This window comes from Asparagus officinalis, chromosome 10 (genome assembly GCF_001876935.1).
Source record: "Asparagus officinalis chromosome 10, Aspof.V1, whole genome shotgun sequence".
NCBI lineage: Eukaryota > Viridiplantae > Streptophyta > Magnoliopsida > Asparagales > Asparagaceae > Asparagus > Asparagus officinalis.
In genome coordinates, this window is record NC_033803.1 from 47,362,774 (window position 1) to 47,389,575 (window position 26,802).

At 36.0% G+C, this 26,802-nt stretch overlaps 1 protein-coding gene across 1 annotated transcript in view; it reads left to right on the forward strand.

The window, feature by feature from the left end:
* The window catches only part of LOC109826075 (endoribonuclease Dicer homolog 3a), a 56,776-nt gene that overhangs the window by 7,162 nt on the left and 22,812 nt on the right, over positions 1 to 26,802 (forward strand). The window contains exons 6-12 of the mRNA XM_020393040.1: positions 1,018 to 1,082; positions 1,201 to 1,329; positions 1,416 to 1,568; positions 2,738 to 2,873; positions 17,745 to 17,850; positions 17,943 to 18,132; positions 18,522 to 18,682. Of these exons, the coding sequence (XP_020248629.1) occupies positions 1,018 to 1,082; positions 1,201 to 1,329; positions 1,416 to 1,568; positions 2,738 to 2,873; positions 17,745 to 17,850; positions 17,943 to 18,132; positions 18,522 to 18,682 (940 nt within the window). The remainder of the gene's footprint in view (positions 1 to 1,017; positions 1,083 to 1,200; positions 1,330 to 1,415; positions 1,569 to 2,737; positions 2,874 to 17,744; positions 17,851 to 17,942; positions 18,133 to 18,521; positions 18,683 to 26,802) is intronic.

Consider the following 26,802-nt stretch of genomic DNA (forward strand, 5'->3'; position numbering starts at 1 on the left):
TGTTTTGTTTATTTATTTTTCGTAGAGAAATATAGTTCTCTGTATGGACGAATGTGGAAACTCGTGGCTGCATAGCCTAAGGATTGAAAGATGGTAAACCATTGTGGCAGTAGAAAAATATATGAGCCTTTCAGTGACGAACAAACTTTATTCCTCTAGATAAACCACATCAACCTTCTTTCTTTAGATGATTTTGAAATTAGGCATCCTATATCAAGTAGGCCTAAAGTGGTTGACTGTTGGTTTTGATAGTAGACATCTGTCAACAACTATTTCGTTTGAGATATTGCACACTTTTAAAGCAATATCTTATGAGATCTACCTAACATACAACCATAAGTTTCTAGCTTTAGTGTAGGCACAACACATACAGACGCCTTCAGACACACATTCATATGCATGCATATAAATTGTTTTGGATTTGTCGACCAGCTTATTTTATCCTAAGATCATCTATTTAATATTTTGAAGTCTTTTCGATCCACTTTTTTGCCATATAGAAGGCACTCTTTCATTTTTTGCTGTTAATTAAAAAGAGTAGCAGCTTTTTGAGCAACTGCTTGTGTATTTTTTGAAGTATTAGTTTATTGTATAAAATCTAGCAAGCATTTTGTATTTGCTAGAAACATTTGAGTCTTGGCCATCTTGGAAATGGATATCTGTTAATCAGTACTGAGTACATAAAATGCTTTAAAAATTAAACATTATGGAAATTCTTACATGTGCGTTTTGAAGAAAGATTTCAGATGGAAAAAATAATGCTTAAAAGAGTTAACATTATGGAGGATGGAGGTTCTTTTCTTTTTTTTTTTTCTTTTGCTTCTGTAGATTTTAAGGAATAGTTTTGGATGGAAAGATAAATTTTATGTATTTATTTCTCACTAATCAGCCTGTCATTTTGCGTATCAAATGTCAGGATGGTGTCAAGATCATGCAAATCTTAACAAATACATATTTGTAATTTTTTTGTTAAAAATTTACAATAGAAAAGTTCTATGATGTGCATCTTTGTATCAGGTGTCTCATCTGTAATGGATTGTGAAGGTCAACTTTCCCAACTTGAAAGCATTTTAGATTCAAAGGTAAAATTTATATATTGTGCGGTTTGAATTGCTATGCTTGAATGATTTTACCTTTTATTGTGAGATACTTGTCATACACGTACATATATTCATGGTTCATGGTGCATTTGTGATTCAGATATATACAGTGGATGATAGAAGTCAAACCTATCATTTCGTAACAGCTAAAGAAGTCAATCGGTACTTTGATCAGAAGTTGGTTTTTCATGATGACCTGAAAATACAACTGGGATCACTATTGGTCGAGGTTTCTCTATTCTTTCTTTCTATTTTTTCCTGTCATTAGTTATCATTTGTCTTAGTTTATTTCTTTAAAGTTTTCCTTTTTAACAGCTGAGTGCTTCACTGGCTCATCTACAAGACTCACGATCATGCCAATTCAGGGATGCTGAAGATATTCTTAACAAATTAAAAAAGGATTGTTCGAGTTGGCATGGAAAAATCTGCCATTGTCTTGATGATCTTGGTCTAATTTGTGCCACCCAGGTATTACAATATGTTAAGCTTGTTCTCCTTCTCATTTCTCCATTTTAAGCTTTATTTCATCAAAATATTGTTGGCAATAGAGGGTAGCTCCAGTTATAGAAGTCGAAGTGAAGAAGAAGACTATAACATGCTACCAGCCTGATATCGACTCTTTGTGTCACTGGGGGGAAAAGAATCATTTGATGCATGCATTATAAGTTTTGGGTATTAATCGATTTTCCATTTTCAGGCTAATTTCGGTTTGTAATTCAAGATGAATGATGCCAGTCATTTATGGGATGACCCATTGTGAATTTTCGTGAAGCCTAATTCAGGAACTGTTCTAATAGGATATTTCTATATTTGTGAGTGTATACGTGCAAATACTAAACAACCTATATGAACCTGTAACTATTAATTTTGTTGTTTACTAGGCTCATTAGCCTTTATATAATACAGATACAGTGGTAGCTTGTATTTGTCTCTACAGGTGTGGTATGGTAGCCTTGTTTCTCCATGTTTGTGTGTGTTGTCTTAGTTACGACTAACCTATATCAAGTAATAAATCATACCTTCATTAAATAACAGAACGCATAGGTCTCTCATGTTACCTTACCTTGTGTATGACAGCTTTGTTTCTTCATGCATTTGCAGGTTGTTTAAGTTACAGCTAAGTCTCTCATATTACCACATCTCTTAAATTATAGCAATATTGCATCTCTACATGCTTTCAGATATAGACACAAAGCAAGTGCAGATGCATGTCTTCGAACAACGTTCTCTCCGTTTTGCTCTTGAATCACACACCTATGCTCAATTTAAATAGCTTTCTAGAAAGTCCACCGCAACTGCTATATTTTACTTCCGTACTAGCTTATAACAGTAATAATTGATGATCCAAAAACATCTTTTATAGTATTTGTTTTTTTAATTGTTTATTTGTTACCGATCTTTCTTTCGTCTTTGTACTTAAAGATAACAAGAGGACAATTTTTTGGTCCATTGCAGATATTCTTTGCCCATGAATATTTGGTCTTTCTCTTGTTTCATCAATATATTTATGTTGTACATTTGGTGTTTTCCAATGAACTGCTTTTGCACTCCTCTCTGCCTCCCTTGCAAACACACTTTGAACATCCTTTTCCATTTTACTTGCATGGTGGTGCATTATGTTCTTCCTTTGTTTTCAGGCTGCTAAGGTCTACCCAGAATCTGTTCAGCTTCCATGTCCTACAAAAAGCGGCAATTTTTTTGCAGAAAGTGTTTCTTTGTGCAAATATTTCCTGGAGAAGGTGATGCATGCGATTGAAGATCGTTTGACACAGGGTATTCTTATCGCTTCCTGATTCTTCAAAATTCATATATTTTCTTGATTTGATTAATGTGCTTATAGTTTTATGGGAGCTACATTAATGTATTTTTGGATAATTATATTACCAGTGGGGATTTGGTTTCCTATTAACATCACTTAGTCTGTGTACTCGTGCAGTTTTTCATCATAGCCTCCAAATATACTATATTGAATGTGTAGCTTTTCTTTATAGCTTCCCAATATCTAATACTGGTGTGATGGTGTCATAACATGCCAACTTGTACTTCATTTATGGCCTCATCTATACTTTCTAAATGACCAGACATGATGACCTGCATTTTAAAATCCACTTTTCTCACAAGTATTATACATTAAACTACTAATGTTTTTACCTCTGTTTCAGTTTCATTAATAAACCTGTATATTTTGTTGGATAGTTGAACTTCATCTTGCTACACGGGCAAAAGACTTGGTTGCCATTGATTAGTGACTATATGTTTGATGGCAAATGTCATGTGTCATTTGAGTAAGTGAGAGGAAAGGAAGTTTTTTCAAATTTCAAACTGCTGCCTTGTTTTGTAGTGGGATTTGTTGGAGTACCAATTGGTTTAGACCTTAATATGCTAGTTTCCATAAATAAATCAATGGCATACTTTAGTTGAGGTAAGTGATACCTTGAGAAGATTGGGATACTTCTATTCCTAGAAAATACCTTAAAAATACCCAAATCCTTCATATGAGAGCTCTAATATTGCTTCAAAGCAATAATACCTTGATGATCATCACTAATCACCACAATATTATCAACATAGACAACAAGAATGATAGTTCCAGTAGAAGAGTGTCTTACAATGATGAAGTGATTAGAAGCACTTCTCTTATCAATATCAAACAACAACAATAGTAAGCTTATGAAACCACGTTTGTGGATATTGCTTCAATCTCATAAGCTGGTGGTTGAATCATGTATGCTCCTTTGTGAAGTCATTGTGCAAGGATGCATTTTTAATTTCAAGTTTATACAGAGATCAATGCTTAACGACAACAACTGATAAATGATCTGAATAGAATGTAATCGAGCAACTGAAGAAAAAGTCTCAAAGCAACCAACTTTGAAGGTCAAATTATACCCTTTGGCAACCAACAAGCCTTCAACCTTTCTACCTACACATCTAGATGACATTTCATTACATGAACCCGACCAACAATTTGCTTTCCATGAGGCAAAATGTACTCAATCCCCATCTTTCATTCTGAAACAAAGCAACATCTCTTAATCCATAAGATAGATTATCATTGATTTATTTGCAAAATAAAAACGCTCATATATGAGAAAGCCACAATTTGGAAACTTGCCCACCGATCATCTAAAATGGAGGTTTAAAACAAAAATTTCCAGATGTTTAAAAATCTAAAATTCAACTTGTTAACCAATCCCTTTTCAAAACTTTGGGTTTTAAAATTTCAAAAACCACATTTCTTGTAAACTTCTTTTCTCTCCCCCTCTTTTTTGGAAATCTACTTTATAATTCTACCTTTCAAAAAAGATCAGGGGATTTATTTGTATCCAAACTCAATTTCGTCCTTGTGATCTCAAAACTTCAAAATGTATGGCTTTAGAAGTTTTCCGGTCTTACCCACACAGGTAACCTGGATGTTGAGACGTTCCAATATGGATCCCACAACTTTGGGTTTGATTCGGGGCTAGGTTATAAAAAAAAAGGGTCTTTGTTACAAAACAAGCTTTAAAAGTTTAATGGTCTAGAAGTCAACCCCAAAATTTTTTATCATAACACCCAATTACGCATCCTTTGTTTTGAAACTAGGATACTTTTGATGAGGGTATGTGGATGAAAGAAAAAAAATTCAAAAATGAGGGGTTAAGGTGCAAGTTTGCACGACAAATCAACGAAAGTCACCTTTGTTCATGTCAAAGTCGTCTCTCGCTTATGAAATTCGACTTTCACGACTGGAAAGTTAGTTTTGTTATGGGTTGTTAAGAACTCGCAGCTGCTTTCCCAAGGCTTTCTAGCCGATTTTGGCTTTCATCTCTCCTCTAAGAGGGTGATTTTTCACCCTCTCATTCTCTAACTTAAATTTCAAATCTCTAATGCCTATTTAAGGTGTTTCCAACTCCAATTTCATCTCCATCCTTGATTACAAAACCTTAGCTCTCAATCCCCCCTAATTCCTCAAAACCCTTATCAATCATGTCGACTCGAAGTGTTGTTGTTAGTAAGAAATGAAAGACCTCCGCTGCCAGTGCTAGGTCCTCTCAACCTTCGGAGCAAACCCAACCGCAACACTTTGTTCGAATGAGTTCTCGAGATAGACACAAGGCCTTTGAGAAGAGGCCCGTCGCGTCAGGTCGCACTGTCAATTTCAAATTTCTCGGTTGCACTCATGAGGTATTTAGCTACCTCAATTATCTACGTTGAATTCCCTTCACTGAAATAAACAGATTGGTGTATCCGTTTGTGGTGCACGAATTTTTTGCCAACTTGAGGTCCGCATTCTAGACGTTCACCATTTGTGTTGGCGTAACATTGAACTCTTTGTTGATGACATCACTCAAATCACTCATATTCCTAACTCCGGCGTTGACGTGTTCAACGACATGATTGACAACTGCGATTTCAAGACCGAGACTTTGGGCTTCAATGCTGATTCTGATCATGTTCTCGTTCTGACTAAAGCTAATGAGAAGACCTGTGAAGAAAAGAATTCGACTAATCTCAACGATAGTGCTCGTTTCATGGTTGGTTTTGTCACTGCAATGATCTGCCCAAAAATAGCAATCGGTCGGAGATACCTCACCCCAATCGTCTCGTTATCTTCCTTCTCATTGCCCACATTAAGGTGAATTTCCCTAAGTTACTTCTCGACGTTATGTTCATCGTTGAGGGTGGTGCTTACTCTATTCCCTTCGGCATGTTGATCACCGTCGTCCTTGAGGACCAAAAGGTTGATCTCACGACCTTCAAATCTGTCATTCCTTCCTTTAAGATCAACTATCAGACTATTCACTTGATGTAGACTGCCTGAGCTAAACAACTCAAAGAAGTTGCTGCTGTTGCTGCTGCTCATCCTCTCCTGCTTTAGTTCCTGCTCCAGACTTTTATTATCGATTCATCGTTCCTGGTGCGCCTATGAGTCAGTACACTTTCTTCGACTTTTTTGAAGACACTTTGGCGCGGATGAAGAAGTATTGTAATTTGTAGGGCTAATGATTAGATGTTGATACTGCTTTCAGGATCTACTGATCCTAAGGTGATTCTTAGATCACTTAGGAGTTTATGGCGTCGATGGCTACTGTTACTAATGCTCAAGCCGAGATGGCTGTTGGTTTCATTGCAGATTTTAAGACTCTGGTTGATATGAGGGATCACGACGCCTCTTCTCGGGATAAAGAACCCGCTACTGCTGCTAACGATGCTAAGAAAGAGGAGGAAGAAGGCTAGATCATCATCATTCTGACTAGTCTAGCTAGGTCATCATGCCTAAACTTAACTAGGGGTTCCTTTTGTTTTTTTGTCATGTCTGTTTTTAACTTAGGCAACTTGTCTCCTTTTTTGGTCATGTCGGCTCTCTAGGTCATATGTAAAGAGGGAGACTAACCTTCATGTTATGAATGCAAACTTTGTTTTCCTATATTTTGCACTTACATGATATGGATGTGAGACTTTAGTCTCAAATTTGATATTGTTGAAATATGCACTAGAGTTGCGTGAGACAAACATAGGAATTTTGGGAATATGCGCTATTGGCAGTTTGTATGAGCATTAAACAAATTTAGCTCATACCTTCGTCTAGTGACTGATGATTTCGTAGGAGTGGATTAGTTGTTGAGAGAATATGTCGATATGAATGAACTTTTTATATCTCAAAGTTTGAAAGAAACTATTCGTTTGAGGTAAAACCTTTTTTTAACAGTAAACTTGAGATTCATAAAATATCTTCTAAGTTTTCAAATTAAGTTTCGAAGAAACGTTTCGAAAACCTTGGGCTTAGCAATACAACCATGTCACGCCCCGCGACCTAATTAGCACGTATCTACGATGACACACATCACTCCAACGATGACTCATTGGAATGATATGCTAAACCTTAACTATTCTTTTTGAAACAAGTAACATTTTTTAAAAGTAGGCCAAATAATTTATTTGCAGAATATTAAAAAAAACTTGAAAATATTTGATTTACTCGTTTACCTATTTTTAATTGTATTCTTGTCAAATCACTACTCCGCAATGCATCTTTCACAAGGAGAAGGGAAAGACATAGTAGATCGTTAGACGGTTCCAACAAGTACCCAAGTACCGTCAAAAGAATAGAATATAAAGGACATACTTGTAGATTAAATGATAATGTTAATAATCCACATAAAAATCAAATGACAAAGGATGATAGCTCAAATAGATGGTGAAAATAAACAAATAGATAATTGTGCTCGAACGATGGTGATGGGAATATTAAGATGCAAGAAGTGTATGCGTAAGTTTTTAAGGGTATTTATACATAAAATATGTTTTACCCTGCATATACATTTTGGGATATTTGTATCTAAAGATGTATTTACATAATATAAGATGTGATGGGTTTACATTTTTTTTAAACTGAACCTATATATATTGATAGATAGACAAACTTACATCAGGAGCTCGTATGAGAGGGCGACAAAAAAGTGAGACATATCCCACTTGTACAAAAATCAAACTATGAGATGAAATTATATTAGCTCCTGAAGATACAAAAGCAAAAACAAAGGAAGAAATTTCTACTAGTGGCGTCAACAATATGTAAATCCCATTTGGTCCAGCCACAACAAATGTTGAATGGGTCTGGGTAAGTCCGATTTATCAATGAAGTAATGGATGCATAGTAGAGAGTGACCAAGCTTCGACAGGGCATCAGCCACTTGATTTGCTTCTCTGACACGGTGATGCACAAGAACTCCCCGAAGATGTCGATGCATGTTTTGCCAAGGACGAATGAGCTTCCAATGAGGGTACGTATGGCCGATGCTTTTTAGCTAGGCGTATGTTAAGGCTTAGGCGGTACTTAAGCCGCCTGTCTAGCGCCTACCTAGCCTGTCCACTTAGTTTCTGAAGCACCTAGGGGAGTGTGGATTGCTTACTTGGATTGCACCCTCTAATCGTGATTTCTTCTATTGTAGTCTCTACGTCCGTCGACCTCCAAACTCCTATAGGCTCCAACTATGAACATCTCTTCTACCTCCAACCTTCAACCTCCACCACTACTTAAATGAAGGAAGAAATCTCTCCAGACGTCATCTTGACACCTAAGCTTTCTATAACATTAGCATTACTATCAATTATTGTAATTAAAAATACAAAAAAATTACCTAAGCCCCACCTAGGTGCTAGGCATTGGGTCAAACACTTAGGTCACCTAGAGCTTTCTATAATCTTGGTGTAGGCTATGGTGGGATGGATGTTCATCTCATCACTGAGTTCCGTCCCCATCGCTAAGACTTGTATTTCTCTTTGAAAATCGGTTCCAGAACCCATATGCCTTACCTAGGCATAAAGGAGTTGACCTTTGTGGTCCGGAAACACACCCCTTGTTGCAATTTGATTGCCACGACAAGACCTATCAATATTAAGGGCAAAAGTATTAACAAAGTAGATCGCTTGGCCTTAGGGGCCCTCGGGGTGTTGCCAAGAGTCTACAAGGAGTCAATCCCGTACTTGGAGGAGTATATCATTGGTTTGACTAGGTGATCCATTTGTTGAAGTGTATCAATGATCACTAGTCTTGAGTGCATATGATCTTATTCATGCTACCGTAGATAGTGTTATTTCTGTAGCTCCAGATTTTCCTACAAATCGCAATACAAGCTAGCCTCCCCATGATCGAGAAGTGTGACTTCCCTTTACAAGACTGAAACCACCATTTGATTTTGGTGGTAATGGATTGAATAGCGTAGTAAGAAACTACAAACAAAATACCGAAATAGGACCATAGGGACTAGGTGAGCTCACTATGCACAAACAGATGGTCCATGAACTCAGTGTGATGATTGGAGCAGCATACGCATTTAGAAGTTATAGAAATACCACTTTGTTGTGCACGTATCAATTAGCAGGATATTATGAAAGATCCTCCAACATATAATCTTCGCCGAATTGGGCATGGGTGTAGCCTAAATATCACAATTGGACGGTGGTCACGAATAGAGTTCCATGCAAACTTCGTCGAGAATATACATGTACTTTTAGGAGCCCAGTGCCGTAGGTGATCATCCTTCGTTAGCCTAAGAGCATGGTCATACAGTGCTTTAACCTCATCAGGTCCGAGAGTGGGGATTAGGCTATCAAACATCCAAACATTATTATGATTGAGGTCCCTGAGTTTCAGATGGATATCCTCATTGGGACTGAGAAGATCAAGAAGAAATTCAGTATGCTATCGATCATACCAGAAAGATACATTTCCTTAACCATTGGACCATGCACAACGGGCTGCATATACCTGCTTCATGGCTAGGATGTTTTTCCATTCAATGGAGCATCTCTGAGGACAAGTCCACGACGAGGAAGGGGATTGTAGTTTATATTTAACATGCATGAAGTTGGTCCATATGGAGGATTTCATACATATTGCCAACATTGCTTGAGGACTGAGGAGAAAAGTTTTTTTTTCACATCTGATAGTTATCGAATGCCTAAACCCTTTTCATAAAGAGGAAGACAAAGTTTGCGTCATTGAAGTTAATGCTTCTTTTCCCCAAATTCAGAATCCCAAAAGAAGTTAGCAAAGAGAGCTTCAATCACAGAAAATACAGACTTGGGAACAACAATAGAGAAGAGCTAGTGGATAGGCATACTATTCAATACATGTCTAATGAGAATAAGTCGTCCTGCACAACTTAATAATTTGCACTGGCACCCTTGGAGGCGCTCCTTGATTCTGTCCATAAGAGGGAGAAATGAGGCGATTTTCCTTTGTCCAGGACCAATGGTGACCTCCAAGTAGGTCATTGGGAATTTTCCTCTTGAGAACTTAAGTATCCTTTCGACAACTCTGATGCGAGAGATGAGCTTTGGCTTGAATGTAGTAGCGGCATTTTGCCAAGTTGAGTTTCTAACCCGAGACCTGAGTGTATTTATAAAGAATAGATATGATTTGCTTAAGGGTCTTACGGGTTACATTTGTGAAGATAATGAGATCATCCGCAAAAAAGAGATGGGTAGGACATCTGACTATAGTTGTGAAAAAGCGAGCGTCTTCGACTGTCGGATGGTTGAGGGCCAATGATAGTGTTTCCTCAGCAATAATGAAGAGACTAGGGGATAAAGGATTTCCTTGACGAAGGCCCCGTGAACTTTTAAAGAATCCTTTATAAACCCCCTGGAAGACCAATAAATAATGACAATTACATATGGAGGCCTTAATAAGATCAATCCATTCCTTCGAGAAATCGAATCGAGCCAATACCTCCCATAAAAAGCCTCATTCGAGCTGGTCATAGGCTTTGTACATGTCAAGATTAAGAATGATGTTGGGATGCCTCGCCTTTTTTATCTAGTTCACTGTATATTTCTTAGGCTAACCCAATATTATCAGAGACGCTACGACCTTTCACAAATGCTCCTTGCTTAGGAGAAATAATTGATAGAAGGAAGATCTTAGGAGAAATAATGGATAGAAGGAAGAGGGCCATCGAAGGAAGAGGGCCAGTCTCGCACAAATGGCCTTGGCGAAAATTTTGTGTAGAGTAGTACATAAACTGATGCGCCTGAAGTCGTTGAGGCTTTGAATCGATTGTTTTTTTGGGATAAGAACCAAGATGGTATGTGTGCGAGCCTCATGGATATGCTTATAGTGAAAAAACTCATTTGTAGCAGCAAGGATAGAATCACCTATGATATCCCCACATCGAGGTAAAAAAAGAAGCTGAAAAACCATCCATACCTGCTACACTAGCAACAGGAATAGCAGCAGCCGCGAGGAGTAGTTCCTCTGAGGTAAAGGGACTAAGCAACATGACATTACTTTCTGTACTGATCTTGGATGGAATCAAATTCAGAAGCTCCTCCCTCAGGAAATGATTTTTAGAGGCGAATAATTTGGCACAGAAAGAGACTGCAGCTTCATGTATGGCGGTTGAGCCATAGAGAATTTCATCATGGGACCTTTCAGGGATGTTATTTTGGATTGGTTAGCTTTGCTACGCACGATGTCGCGGAAGAAGTTGGAGTTAGAGTCTCCTTCTCTGAGCCATTTGATGTGGGATTTTTGCTTCCAAAAGATTTCCTCGTGAATGATAATTTCTCGTCATCTTGATTTGCACTCAGTGAGCTAAGAATAAATGGCCGACTTCTAGCTACCCTGCAAGGCAGATTCAAGCGAAGAAATTTCAGACTCCAAAACATCCCTCTAGGAAAAGATATACCAAAAATGGAGTGGTTCCATTGTTTAAGGGATAGCTTGAGCTTCTTGAGTTTAAGGCTGATGTCAGCCAGAGGAGAGGAAGCTATGGGTTATCGCTAGAGATCGTCAACAAGGCCTCTGAACGACTCATGATGACACCGCATTTGTTGAAAGCGCCAAAGTCTAGGACGAGAGTATGAGTCTGTGCACCAGGAGAAGATAATGGGCGAGTGATCAGAGAATGATTTGTGAAGGTTGATAGCTGATGAGCCCCACATCAATAATAGGTCTGATGATTGCATAACTCTATCAAGAATTTGCCATATGCGCAGTCTACCCTCCATATCATTGCACCAAATAAACTTGTTGCCCGTAGCAATGATAAAGGCCATTTGACAATAGTTTATACCACAATTGAATTCCTCCATAGCAAGGGGTTAAGGAATGACTCCTCCAATATTGTCTTAAATGGAGGTAATAGTATTAAAGTCACCACCCAAATCCACGGGCCCCTGTTAAGAGTGAATGAACCAGAGGTGATCCCAGATCTCTTCTTTGGCAGTATGTTTCCCATATACCGCTGATATAGTGAAGCATAGGCTTGAAATATCAACCGAGATGGATATGCACTAGACATCTTTACGAATGATTTGTACTTGAACTCCTGGGCACCGAGAAATGAAACTTCCTGATGTGGGAAGATGAGACTATATGCTCAATAATGATAAACAAAAGGGGTTTATGTTTAGCAATGAGTTGCCTACAATAGCCAAAAGTGTTAGGGTTGTCCATTCCCCTGACATTGCAAAAGATAACCTTCTTGTTATTCATAAAGAGGTGAGGCAGGGTCTTTCCGGACCCTAAGCTTGATTTTGAGAGGCTGATCAAAATGCCTTTTGTTCCTTTTAGAGCTGAGGGAAATCTTGGGAGAATTCATCCGTGGCATGGCCCCCTGAAGAAGATGGTTCAACATTGAATTCGTCCCATTCAGAGTTATATGTGCTGATCAATTCAGGTCTGAATGCATCAACTGGGTCTTGTGCATCTTGAATTATCATATGCAGAGAGTTTGGGGGGAATCAGCTGCCACTGAGGATCCATATTCATATATTTCACTGGAATTATTGAGTTGTGAATTGACTGGAGCAATGGGGGGAGTTGGCTCTATGAATACATTCTGATGAACCACAGTAGATAATCTCAAATTTGGGCTCTTATGAGCTTGAAGGTGAGCTTGCTCAATGATAGTACTTGTCTATTACCGCCTCCCAAAATTCTGTGTTGCCAACCACGTTAGTTTGTTCCCTTGGAAAGTTTGTTCCCCTGGAATAGGGATACGCTGATAATTGGACAGAGCACTAAACACAACTGATTTGTGTTTTTGATTTCATTGCGGTATGTAGTTGGATGTGGATGCTGATAGCTTGTGTGGAGTGGTAGGAGGGACCAGGGAAGGCTCGGTTGGGGCGACTGAGGAGGATGGCAGAGATATTGAAGGGGAATGAGGGGAGGAGATAGTCGACCCAGCATACGTGCATCTGGGGTTGGTCTGGCGGCATGATGAGCATCCGAGGAATGGCTGTGGGGATTGGGCAATTAGATGGGGGTGAGGGGCCTTAGATAACTCCTTTGGTACAGGGAGAGATGTAGTGCGCTGAGATTCCTCGCACTGAGAGATGATAGTCTCCAATGTGGCTTTTTGTCGAACATGTGGTGTGCATTCATGGAGAACTAGAGAGCGTTCTTCTTCAAAGGCCGATGGTGCCTCAATATTAAGAACAATGATATAATGTGTCAATACGAACAATTTCCTTCCAATTGTTTATTTCATACACAACTGAACTATATGGAGAACCTCTATCTCAAAAAAAAAAGCATGTGCGTCAAAAAAACCTATTAATCACGGTTATATGTTTAAGTTACATGGAGAAGGATGTTAACGCACTCGTCTTAAAGCGGTTAAGATAATAATAATAAAATAGTGGTTTGCTCTCTTTCTCGAGAGACGCCTGACAAAAGATATTATCACCTTAGGAATTTATTTCAATTTTTATTCATTTCCCATGCTTACCCAAATTTGCAAACTACAAGAAGTTTTAAGTTGACTACAAATGATGTTATCTAGCCCCTGTATTTCTATGCTATATAGTGAGTTGATTGTCAAATGATAGTGTCTTCATAGTCTTCATATGGAGGGAGCAAATCTCTACATTTAGATTGTCTCGTATTCTAGGACATTCAATAAATGCAAAATTTAAAAATTTTAGGTCAGATTAGCAACTTCTCGCTTCGCAGCATTATACCACAATTCTATTGGGCAACAAGTTTCCACCATCTCAGCATATGTTTACCGTGTTGCTTGTGACAAACACCCGACCTTCTTGAACTCCTAATATGGGGTCGCATATGCAAGCGATGGGCAAAGGGTTAATATTGTCCTAAATTTGAACCATTGATGATTAGAATCATTGTATATTCGTTTTAGATGCTCATAATGCTTTGGTGTGTGAGTGACATAACTCTCAAGTTAAGGTAGAGCTTGGATTGACTCCCGCAATTATTTCATATTTGAAAATTTATTCAAAAGGGTAAAATGGGAATGTGAAAGTTAATTATATCCCAAAAGGGGTCCAACACATTCTAGTTATCTATTTAAACATGATCTAAAATTTCATACATATACATGATCATACGTGAAAGTTATGTGTCAAAAACAACCACTCAATAACTAAAAACAGGTGTGTGCATTTGAAAGTAGGCTTTGTAGGTTTGGAAAGTTGACCTTACAAGGTACAAAGTTGGCTTTCGTGACTGGAAATTTAGTTTTAGGTTTAGGGTTCAAACTACAATTTGATTTTCTAATTCTGCAGGTAAAGTTGGCTTTGGGCTAATGAAAGTTGACTTTGCTAGTTTTAACCTATTTTTAGTTGATTTCAAAAAAGGGTTTCACTATCGTTAAGACTTGTGATTATTTACCTGACCTATACTTATTGAAAGGTGACCATTTAACTATCATAGGATCAAGATTTCTATTTAGTTTGGATTTAGGGTTCTTGACTAACAAACTATAGAAAAGATGGATTTCTATTATCGATTTTGATCAATGGTGCATGCTCAAACTGAATTAGATGTAAGAGATGGACTAATAAGGTGTGAGAACATATTATAAAGATATTAGGTTCATACATCACTATAAAGAAGTTTTCTTAGCCAAGTAGCATATTTACATTATGTTTATTTCGATTATATAACAGTTGACATCGACAAATAATAGAAAGGAATAGATGTGACATGAGAATGAGATAAAAGATGATTTTTACTACGCCTTAGGTGTGTGCTATCAAAGATACCGAAATGATGTGTCAACAAAGCCTGTAACTCCTTCCTAACCATGGATAGTTGTAACTCCTTCCTAACCATGGATAGTTGCACGCTAGGGTCCTGGAGAATGTTTTCTAAATTTTTAGGGATTTTATCCTATTATATAGGCTTTTGTCTAAGTGGGTTAATATCGGGTACGACCACTTTTTTCCTTGGCACTTTTTCTGTTTGAACCGCTTAAGCCCCATAAAGTCTAAGCGATGCCTCACCGCTACAGTCTGCTTTTCGCTTTCTGCAGCCTTACTTGTTCTGTGCTTGATACACCTAAATAATAGTTCTTTTGGTTTATCGGGAATGCAGGAGTAGGTACGTGGGACATCATATTTACAAATTTTATTGTAGAGGAAGTAGAAAACTTAAAAGTATGGTAGTTTTAAAGAAAATTACATTGGCAGACACCACATACTTTCAGTTGGAATTTCAACAACAGTAGCTTTTTTGAGTTATAGAATGGTCTGAAAACACAAATTGAACAAGTTTATGATCCACTTTCACCTCTTGGTTTCGTCACAAATAAAACAAAAACATTCACACACCTTTGCAGGTAAATCATACAAATTTAGTTCTATCATAAACATGAAATAAACAGAGGAAGATGTACGATTAATCAAATAAGATGCAGTAAAGCATAAACTCCACCCCCCGTGCCAAAAAAATTATTTACAAGATGCATATGAATCAACAAGGTTTGAGAAATATCAAGAAAGTGAGGATTTTATTATGGTCTCTTAGCATGATATTTGATGACGAATATCATGTGAGGAATAATAAGTCTGAAAACAATTTGCTTATATTCCATATCATTCATAGAACATAAAATTTTAAAAGAGTACCCAAAATTATTCATAATTTCTTGATGGAACTTAGTAAACTTAGAAAAAAGTTTTAATTAATATTTTAATAAAAGCGTGTTATTTTGGAATAATCATCAATTAAGTTGCAAAAAAGGAAAAACTACATAGAATTTTAACTCAAGTAGCACTCTTGGTATTAGTATGAATTATTCCAAAAGAAGTGCTACAACCATAGGCAAAGGGCATCCAAGGGGTCACGTGCCTCCTAGCCTGCCGCAAGACTCAGTAGGATGCTTGGACCTTTTTAATTTTCATTTAATGTGTTTTTAATATTAGTCTCTCAAATGATTTTAAATTGATGTTTGGCCTGTCAATTCTTAAGTACTTCTGAAATTATTCCGTCAATTCATTGAAATTTTTATTAGGTTCTTGATTTTAATTTATATTTAAAATTAGTCCCTACAAACAAGAGTGGAAGTAGCAATTGGAGGGATTACCAAGTAAAATCTTTAGTTATGGACTATCAAGTCCCCTAATCTCTTTTTTCCTTCAAATTAATTGCTTGATTGCTATTTCTACTCTTATTTGGATGGGATTAATTTCGAAATAGCTTAAGAATTTGGGCATCTACTGGAAATTTCAATAATTAGAGAGTATAATCAAAAGAAGTAAGGAACCTAATTGGCACTAGTTTCAAAATATGAAAGATTAAGGGACTAATATAAAAATCCCTTGTTTAATATCAGTGTAGTGGCTAGGTCCCGAGGGAAAATGAATGGAGCAATGTCTTTGTGTGAAAATTAATAAGTGGTTCTTTGTACAAAAATTTGAACGCATATCCTTTTCTCTCAAAGCATTGTTGATATTATTGAATGCGATTATTGTCATAATTATTTTAATATTTATAAAAGAAAAAACAAGAGTGCCCCCCCCTCCCCCAACCCCACCCTCTCAAAAAAAAAAAACACTTCCAAGTCTTGGCTCCACCAGGGGCTACAACAATTCATTCCTTGATACAAAAGAAGACCAATAATATATACCTAACTGACAAGATACATGCTCTAAGTTGGATACATGTCTAGTTGAAGGAACTAGAAAATGTAAAAGCCAAAGAGAAGAATGACCTAAATGGTAGTACGACTGAAGGGCTAAAACTCAGATGTAGCAACAATAAATCAATAATAACCACAAGAAAGGGATGATTGACTTGAAGACAATAAAGTCTATGACGTTGATGCCTTAACTGATCGACTTCTTAATTTGAAGATTGTGAAACACGTATAAAGACATATAAAGTTACAGAACAATTCTAAATTTTCGTCAAGTGACTAACAGAAAAAAAATTGGAAGGAACATCTTTAACATATTTCATACTAGACACGTAAGTGACGAAGTTGGACCAACATTGTGGTGCCAAGAACGACCATGGAATAACCATCAACAAAGAAAATAAAAGACTCAGAAATAGGAGAACGTAAATTAGTAAATAGAATAGTTTTGTTATCACCTAAGTGAATGGTGCTAGAACAGATGAGCCTAGATTTTGCAAAGGAACTAGAAAGGCATCTGATTGCATCTTCTAAGGGAGAAAATCATATCTGTCCTTAGGTTAACTAAGTCATCAAGAGTATGAGGCAACAATGAATTCCTTTGAAGGGCCACTATTGTCAAGCATATATGCATTCTGTAGCGGAAAAGTCCAATAATCTCTTTCACAAAGTGCCCCAACGCCTATCTATAATATGGTTTGTCTTGGAGCTGATCAAATTAGACCATCTGTGGTCATAACCAGGGGAGGGAAGAGGGGTATGGCGGTGAAGATGGGATTTGCACCTGAGGTAGGTACTGTGCTTGCGGAGGTCAGTAGGTTTTAGGAGAGTCATGGGTACATGACGCAGGGGTAAAGGGAAGCATGAGGCGTGAGCTTTAATCCTGTGCTAACTCTTTTAACCTAAGAAGAATCAACTCAATCTTTGCTTTGGCCAAAAATACCAAAAAAAAAAAAAAATGCTGCTCATGTATGTTTTCTTGTTATTGCACCTTTGTGCTTTCAGTGAGAAGTAGGAGGGCAGGTATTTGTATGTGGATCATTAAGTAGCATCTCGAATCGTCGATCCACTTCTGTATTATAAACATGAAAACCTGTGTTTGTAATTATTTCATAATTGCAAATTCTTCTTTATTTTTCAAATTAACAAATTATCTTTTCTAATGTTTGAATAAATTTTGATGTTTGCCATTTTTGTATTGTTGATTTTGCGGTTTAACCATTTTTTTAAGCTATACTGATACATTGACTGACATATGTATCAGGTTATGAAATGCTTCTTAAAACTGAACAGGGGTGGCTCAATGCAATACAGTTGGGCTACATCACACCCAAGCTGTTTGAACTACTGCAAATTCTGAAAACGTTTCCGTAAGCAGTAATCTTCCTATTATAGTATTACACTTCCTCACCTATCGCTTTGCCACAACTGTCTAGTTTCAACTCATAATTTACTCTTGCAGATCTAATCAAGTTCGATGCCTTGTTTTCGTGGAAAGGATCATTACAGCTACAGTTATACAACATTTTATTAAGAAAATCAGTTACTTATCGCATCTAAAAGTTTCTTATTTGACTGGAGGGAGTAATTCTGCAGAGGCATTAACTCAAAAACTGCAAAAGGAAACTTTGGAATTATTTCGATCTGGAAAGGTTTACCATGTATCTCCTAATTTACTAATAAAGTAAAAACCTAGTTGCATATTTTTGCCACTTGGCAAATTGCAAGAGCTCTAACATATAATAACTAATGATCCTTTTTTTTACCATCTCATGTTAATCCACTACTCTTTACATCTTGAACATCCCTATTCTTTGTCTTTCAATTTCCTATAAATCATTCATTTTGTTCTCTCTTTCCAAAAAAATCTTATTTTATCCTCTCTTTACCTGAAAGTCTAAGATGCGTACAAGAATATTAATTTAATCCTGCGCATTGCACGGGTAACAACTAGTTCAAACACTATAATTGTTTTATGAAACAAAAGAAAGAAATTATTTGAAGCGAGTACACTTATTTTAGCTGCTATTCTTTGATGTAGGTAAATTTAGTATTCACCACCAATGTAGCTGAAGAGGGTCTTGACATTCCAGAATGCTCCTGTGTGATACGATTTGACCTGCCAAAAACAGTTTGTAGTTATGTTCAGTCACGTGGACGAGCTCGCCAAGCTGGTTCTCATTATATCATCATGCTTGAGCGGTACTAATTTTCCTCTGATTGAATATGTTTTTACTTTGCCTATCAACCTTTGGATGCAAACTTTTTTTATGGACTTTATTCTACTGTTTCTACAGCTCCTTCATTCATATTTAACAATTCAGCTGTGAGTACTGATGTAGATTTAGATTTTTGATAGTATGTTGGGTCTTAAACTTTTCTCATCAACTGCAATAGTTATTAATCCTATTGACATGTATAATATTTGAACTCAAGTTAAATTCTGTGATACACGCCTCTTATTTTTTATTTGTCAACTTGGATTACCTAGTAATTTGGTTAACTATATTGAACAGATTGCCTGAGTTTTCAATTACATTATCACCGTTACTGTCTTGGATTTTAACTTTCTGTTTGAAAGTTTTGTGTATATCCTGAGAGCAGGAAAGTAAGGTATCAAGTGGAAAGGATCATCTGGAATTGTTCAATTGTATATGTTCAGTTACCATTCTAGCGAATTTGTTTAACTTCATTACTTTCAAGGTGACTCTTAATATCTTAAAGTAGGAAATACATTCTGATCTCAAGAGCTAGAGAAATGTGTTTTAATTTTATAACTAAGTAATACAAATGGTTTGGAACTTTGGATTGAAGGAAATCGTGCTATGTCTACATGCATAATACACAGCGGAAGACATGTATGTACAAAAATACTAAGCATGTAGAGAGCATGAAATATTAATATGGATCGTCTAATTAAATCTAACATGATCCTTATTATTAAGTGAGCATACAAGAGTTAGAAAATCATACTTTCGTAGCGTGATTCGATGGAAGATCGAATAACCCTTAGCTCTTGCTCCTTGTAGTAGAAAATCTCCTTGTAGTGGATCTCCAAGTCTTCAAGTGAGCTTGATAAAATGGGAGTCTTCTTAAGACACAAGGCAAGATATCCACCCCGGGGTTCTTAAAATCCTACTACTTCCTCTTGCTCAAAGATTGCTAAAGTTTAGTAAGAGGAGAGCTCTCTTTTATTCTCTTATGGAAAAAAACACTTAGCCAATTTTTCATTAACCTTTCCATAAGAAAAAAGAGCTCATATTTATAGAGTGAAATGTGTTCATGATATGAATGACTCATCCTATGAGTCATGCAATGAATCATCAAAAATTAATGATTAATCAAGTAAGTCATGCAATGAATCATCTTATGAATCATTACATTTCAAAACCATGTGCTAATAAACCATGTGCTCAAACCATACCACTAAGTGACTCATCTCATGACTCATTATACATGGTATGTGTATTTCATAAATGAGAATACCAATTTATTATCACTAATACAGTATTTCATAAATACAGTATATAGTATTATTTCAATCTTTAACTAATTAGTCACTATATGACCAAATAAATCAAGAGTTGACCAAAAGTCAACTGTTGACCAAAAAGTCAACTAGTTGACTAAAAGTTAACTTTATGGGAAAAATACTGGAATTTATTTCCTAAGCACATAGCATTCCGATTTTACCGATATACATAACCGTTTATGTGTATCCGGAAGAAATCATATATGCGTATCAATCATACGCATCACTCCATAAATTGTGTTTCATAGGATTCAAGTACGCGCTTGGTGTGACTCTAGGGCCCAACTTAAAAAACTCGGTAGTGGATCATATCCATAAGTACAACAGAGGTGCTAGCTACACATGAAGACCACCCGGGTATAAGTTGTGATAAAGGTCTGCAAGATGCTTATCCAATTTTATCAGGACCACTCAATGATAATACCGTACAGTCCGGTCTCTTCGTCAAACCATGTCAAACTATTGAGCCTAGGGTATGGCAAACTGTCAAACCCTAATAGCTTGATTAGTGTTTATTGATATTAAACTCATAACCTATAAGATCAAACTGACACTCAGTTTATCTTATTCACCTTGGCCAAGGATTTCCAGGCTATAGTTATATCAAACAATCTTATGACATCAACCCCTATACTGGGAGAGACGAATCCCTTCTTGGCATCTCAATATCTACTTATGTCTCGGGATGTACCCAACAAGAACCGTTATGCACAATTCAATAAGAACTGTGGTTAGGTAAAAGTCTAAATACATCTTTACTGACATATAAGATATTGAACTCATGCCTCAGGTCAAGAGACTACTATGTACTATATCACTTGAGAACTTCTATTTGACAGTTAAGTATATTACCAACTAGATGTTCTCGGCGAGTCGTTCAGTCAACTCATTCACTAATGAGTCACCTGTATAATGTATCTTGATGTCTCACATCAATGATCTAAGAGATTGATCATCTCCTTAAAAGGAGAAATAAAGCATACACTAGTCTAAACCAAAGTGATGATGTCCTATCTCAACACTTCATCAACTAGGAACATTTTAGAATATACGTTACCGACTAATCAGATCTCTTCATTACGATCACTATCCGAAATGTCTGATAGTCTAGTATTTATTCTAAGGACATTATCTGTATTTTTAGAACATCAGATAAATCTGACCAAAATAGCATACTATCATTTTGAACAAGGATGTTATATACATATAGGTCCTGTTATAATATACAATAATTGCCTGCAGGGCACCTATATCTAACATGGATAGCCTATTTGTACGAGCATCTCATTCCTAGCCAGTATTGTAAAAAGTTGCTAGGTGGCTATATAAGTGGCCCTTTAAGTGGTTTAAACTTCAAGGCAATTTGATTAGGCAGTTAGTTAGGTGGTCTAGGCCCCTTTAGGCGTCAATTAAGTATTCCCGGGTAAGTAGACCTACATAGCGCTTTTTAGCCCGAGTACTTGTATTCAATTAGTTGCTGTTTAACCTATTTGGAGAAGCAACTTGTTCCTGAATTTCTTCATTTCTTGTTCCTGTGAACTCCAAAAAAATTGAGCTGGAACATGGATTGAGCAATTCAAGGCGGCTAATACTTGGGCATGGAGAGTTGTAACTCGTACTCAACTATAAATTTTCCGGTGGCAAGATAGTTAGTTTGAATTTTCCTCGACCTTGAGAAACATCTATGGCTTTTTTTTTGGCTTTTTGCTAAGTATTTGGATCATCTAACCTTATATAAATTTTGTGGAGTCTTGACCAGTAGAGCCATGGTCATAAGAGCTTGATACATGGATTAGTCATGTACAAGCTGAAAGTACCCTAGAGGGAGGGGGTGAATAGGATAATTGCTAATCTAATCCGACATCGATACCAAATTAAAATTTTACAATGCAATATCCTAACAATATGATGTACAATTTATATGCAAGGATATGCAAGGAACAATATGACAATAGGCGATATAAACAATGAGCACAAGATATAAGAGAAAATATACGCCAAAGCCAAACGCAAACACAAGAATTGATCACAGAGTTCGGTCAACTCACGATCTACGTCTCCACTCCTCGCTCAAGGAGATTCTCCACTATTTCACAAAATAACTACACAATAACGATTTTCAACGTTCACCGATAACACTTACAAGACACACGTTGTCAATCCCACAAGCTACACTCCTCTAAGTGTTGGCCTACCCGTGTTACCTTTCTCAAGTGTTTGAATTTACCACCTCTCCGTAGGCTTTACTACCAACCCACTCCTCTTGGAATTAACCCCGGTCTCTCCCAACCACTTCTCTAAATATTCTTGCATATTATAATGTGTTCAACAATAAGTACAAATAAATGATTTATTCTCTAAGTCAAATGAGAATGAAATTTAAGCTCTCTCAATGAAACAACCTCACGATCCAAATATACAATATGTGAAATACTAAAGCTTAAGTGGTTGTGTGTGTATACAATGAGTAAAAGCGAAATTAAACTCAAATAAATCTAGCTTATAAATAATAATCAAATTATAAATTAGCTAGAGAATGAGTTTAGAAAAACTTCTCTAAACAAAAAGATGTAGATATAGAGATTTGAGGTTGAACTCCTCAAAATCGAAATTGAAATCATTCTCTTTGTAAAACTCTTTTTGCAAACTTGATCTTTCTCAAAACCCTTAAAACAAACTCGAAAAAGCTCCCTTGTAAACTCTTGTAAAAAAAAAACTTCTAAAAAATTAAGGCTTGAGGCTTATTTATAGCCTCAAAATCAAAGCAGCCAAAAACTAGTCGTTACAATGAAAAAGGCAGATCAGTCGACTGATTAAGAATATCAGTCGACTGATAAAATAGCCGTTACAATATACAAAAGCAGACAGCCGGAATCGGTCGACTGATAAGAAAAATCGGTCGACTGAAAACACTGTGCTCGGTCGACTGATTTAATAAATCAGTGGATTGGTAAGACTGAAAAATCAGACACTGAAAAGTTCTTCTGATCGGTCGACTGGTGGAGTCAATCAGTCGACCACAGTTGATTTTTAAGATACTTAAACTGCTGAAAACTTGATTTTCTAAATTTGATAAAAAATAGTAAATCAACTCCAAAAATAGTAAAACTTGGGGAAATGTTTATATATATGAAAATAAACATGTTAGAAAAGAAATTTCTAAAATAACATTTTCCATTTGTGAAAACTCATCATTTTGCAAAACGTTTAAAAATACGAGTTTGTTAAACACTTGATTTTGATGAAATTCTTTCAAACAAGTTTTGAAATTCTTTTTAGTGGATTAATGGACTTTAAAAAAGATGTAAAAATTATCATTAAGTCAATAATCCAAAAACACAATATATTCTCAAATGGATGTATGATACGATAAATCAAGAAAACGTGTACGAGTATGATTTGAGTTTAAAGTATAAACACATAAAGTACACAACTAAAACTTAAAACACTATACCAAGCCAATGATCTTCATAATGCTCAATCTTGGTTGCGGGATGAAGCGTGATAATAGGTTTTGACTTGAAATTACGACGACTTTATTTCAATATCCTTCCAACCTCCAAAATATCGTCGTTAAGGAACAAATCCTTCCAACCTCCGACCTGGATTCATGTTAGAGGAAAAACACAAATACTAGAAAACAAGATTAAAAATTATTTGTTAATCATCAAAAGTAGATTAGAAAGTAGGCTTATAAACATGAGTCCTAACATTCTCTCCCTTTTTGATGATGACAAACAATTTACACAAATAGTATAAAAGTTATATAAAATTTATATAATACACATCTTTAACCAATAGTGAACAAAACGAGATACTCACAATTTACTTGTTTCTTCCCCTTTGTCAACATCAAAATGAGAAAAACAATAAGAAGAAAGAGAGCAATAGGCTCCCCCTACATATAAGTACGAGTGAGTATAAACAAAATGGGAAAGGTTCCCCCTATCAAAATGTCACAGATCATATATCAATTTAAAAAATATAGACAATGATACACAGATATATGTCATCACGTGGATCACAACACACAACAATATGTGAGCAAATCACATATTAAACACAAATCATACTTAATGTGAACTAAGGAGCGCACACATATATATATGTCACCATAAAGTTTTCACAAGAGACTAAAAAGAAAACATTATTTCAAACCAAATGAAAGACAATCCATATACATCGTTTCAAACCAAATGAAAGACAAACCAAATAAATTGTTTTGAAACAAACTAAAAAGGCAAACACATAGTTCAAAATTAAATACAAAAGCCCAAGTCATCGAGAATTTTGTCTTCAAGAATGGGATGACCCGGAACTCGGAGATAGAGGCATTTGCTTTGGATAATGATGCATGTACATGTTCAACAATTGTTGTTGGACCCTTAACATTTCTTCTTGCCTACTCTCAATGCTATCAATACGATCAAACAATCTATCCTCTATGCTCTCAATCCTGTCAACTAAATAATTTAGAGTGGCCAGCATACTAGAAGGGTTGGAAGTTGAAGCATGGGGAGGACGGGAATGAGTCCTAGAGCTAGCGGGACGGGATGATAATTCAGTAATAGGAGCTTGAGGAACTGGAGGAGGCTCTAAGAGCCTCATCCGAGTAAGACTCGAGCTATCAAAGAATTCATGAATAGGCTTGATATTGGGTTCATTTGTGAGGTTAACACCAAAATGTCTGAAAATGTGAGTGAGAAGAGCACCAAATGGAAGAAACTTAGTATGATTACAAGTCATGATATCAAAAATGACTTTACTCCACATGATTTTGACATTTCCAAAAATAGCATACACAACAGACATCAAGTTATGAGAAAAATGATCATAACTCCTAATTTTGGGAATTATGTTATAAGAGATGATACAGGCAATTAATTCGCAGAGGGAGTGATGGAGCTGTTTAACATAGGGTACTCCTTGCTTGAAAGATATATCATAGAGTTGATCGAAGGATCATCGAAGTCTAAATCTTCAAGTAAGGAGTCTCCAGTAGGAATGTTAAGGATTTCAGTTAAATCATCAGAAGAGAAAATTAGTTCCCAACCCTTAACATAGGCTCTGTGAATGGAGGTTTCATCATCAGTTTGTTGAAGTACCATATTTGTGTAAAACAGGTAAATAAGGTTCGGGTAATATGGTAGTTGATTAGTATGGGTAAGAAGGTCATGTAACCCAGCATTCTCAAAATAGGTATGCAATTAAAAATTTAACAATTCAGGGAAATTAACGAATCTACCCGGAAAGATGCTTAATTTACAAATATTTTGATATTTGTCAATTATATGTGGGTTATGAAGGTAGCATTGGGAATTGGAAACATAAGATGCGGAATCATCAGCTCTATTATGTCTATAGATCGTTTAGGAAAAGACATGATCAAGAGAATATTGATCTTAGACAATACTAAATATAGAAACAAGCTGAAAAGAGAGGAAAGGATTTTACCAAGCATGAGCAGCAGAATTCCTCTAGGCAGCAGCGATCGATTGACTGGTGGGATCCGTCGGTTGACCGGTCGGGAATCAGCAACTAGGGTTTTGAGCGACTAGAAATTTTGGAAGTGAGAGTTTTGGTTTGGTTTGTTGATATATATAGAGTTTGAAGGCCATGATTTGTTCAACCAATAAGTCAATGGATAGGATTAAAGGAAAGTATAAACGGGTATTAAATGGGTCGGGTTTGAAGACAAAGATCTAATAACAAAAACTCAGGAAAATTCAGAAAATGCACTGGTTAGTCGACTGAGTATCAATCATCGATCGACTGATGAAGAAAATCAGCCGACTGATGACACACTGAAATCTCATGCATTTTTAAACTTAAACCAATATTGAAAAAACTTAATACACCATTTATATTATAATTAAAAATGAATATATATATATATATATATATATATATATATATATATATATACACACACACACACATAAAGTTCTTTTCTAAATATGATGAAAATATTTTATTTTAAATATTTTGTACAAATATTTATAATTTGTTTACAAAAAAAATGAACAAAAATCATCTTTTAAAATCATAAAACCGGAAATGCAATAAACTTATTTTTAAAATTTTAAACATGTTTTGGCACCCAAACACTCTTGATGCCGAATAGTTTAGGGACATGACCCCTATCAATTAAATCCAAAACCCTTGGGTTATGATCTCATTTGGACGCATTTAGTGCACATGTCCGGTCATAATAATAATTTCGCAAATGACCCATCCTATTGCAATAAGTGCAATGGAATGAATGCACTTATTTATGATGCCTTTTTGATTGTGCACAAGAAATATTTGCAAATAAAGGTGGTCTTTTTAAAGCATTTTGTAAATGTAAAATTTTTCAAAACAAAACAAAATATGGCCAAATGACCAAGTCTACCACAAAAATCACATTTAAACACACTATTATGTTTATGATGAACAATGTGTGCATGTGTGTGTATGTGATGAAAAAACTTTGTGAGATGCACAATGAGCAATAACATTGGTATTTATGGGTTTTTGTGCATTATAAAAAAATCTAGCAAGATGGTTTTTACGATCGAAAATGGAGCATTTATAAAATTTACTATACATGTGTGCATAGTGTACGGGTGGTTTAGAAATAGTGGCACGTGACTTTGCACACAAGTTCATAAGTTTCTTATTGTTGTCATGTATTTTGTTAAGGTTGAATCTAAAAAAGAAATACGATTTTTCATGTGATTTAACTCATCATTTTGCACACTAGCATTAGCAATAGAAGTAGAACAAACATGATTATTTTTATAAGAAT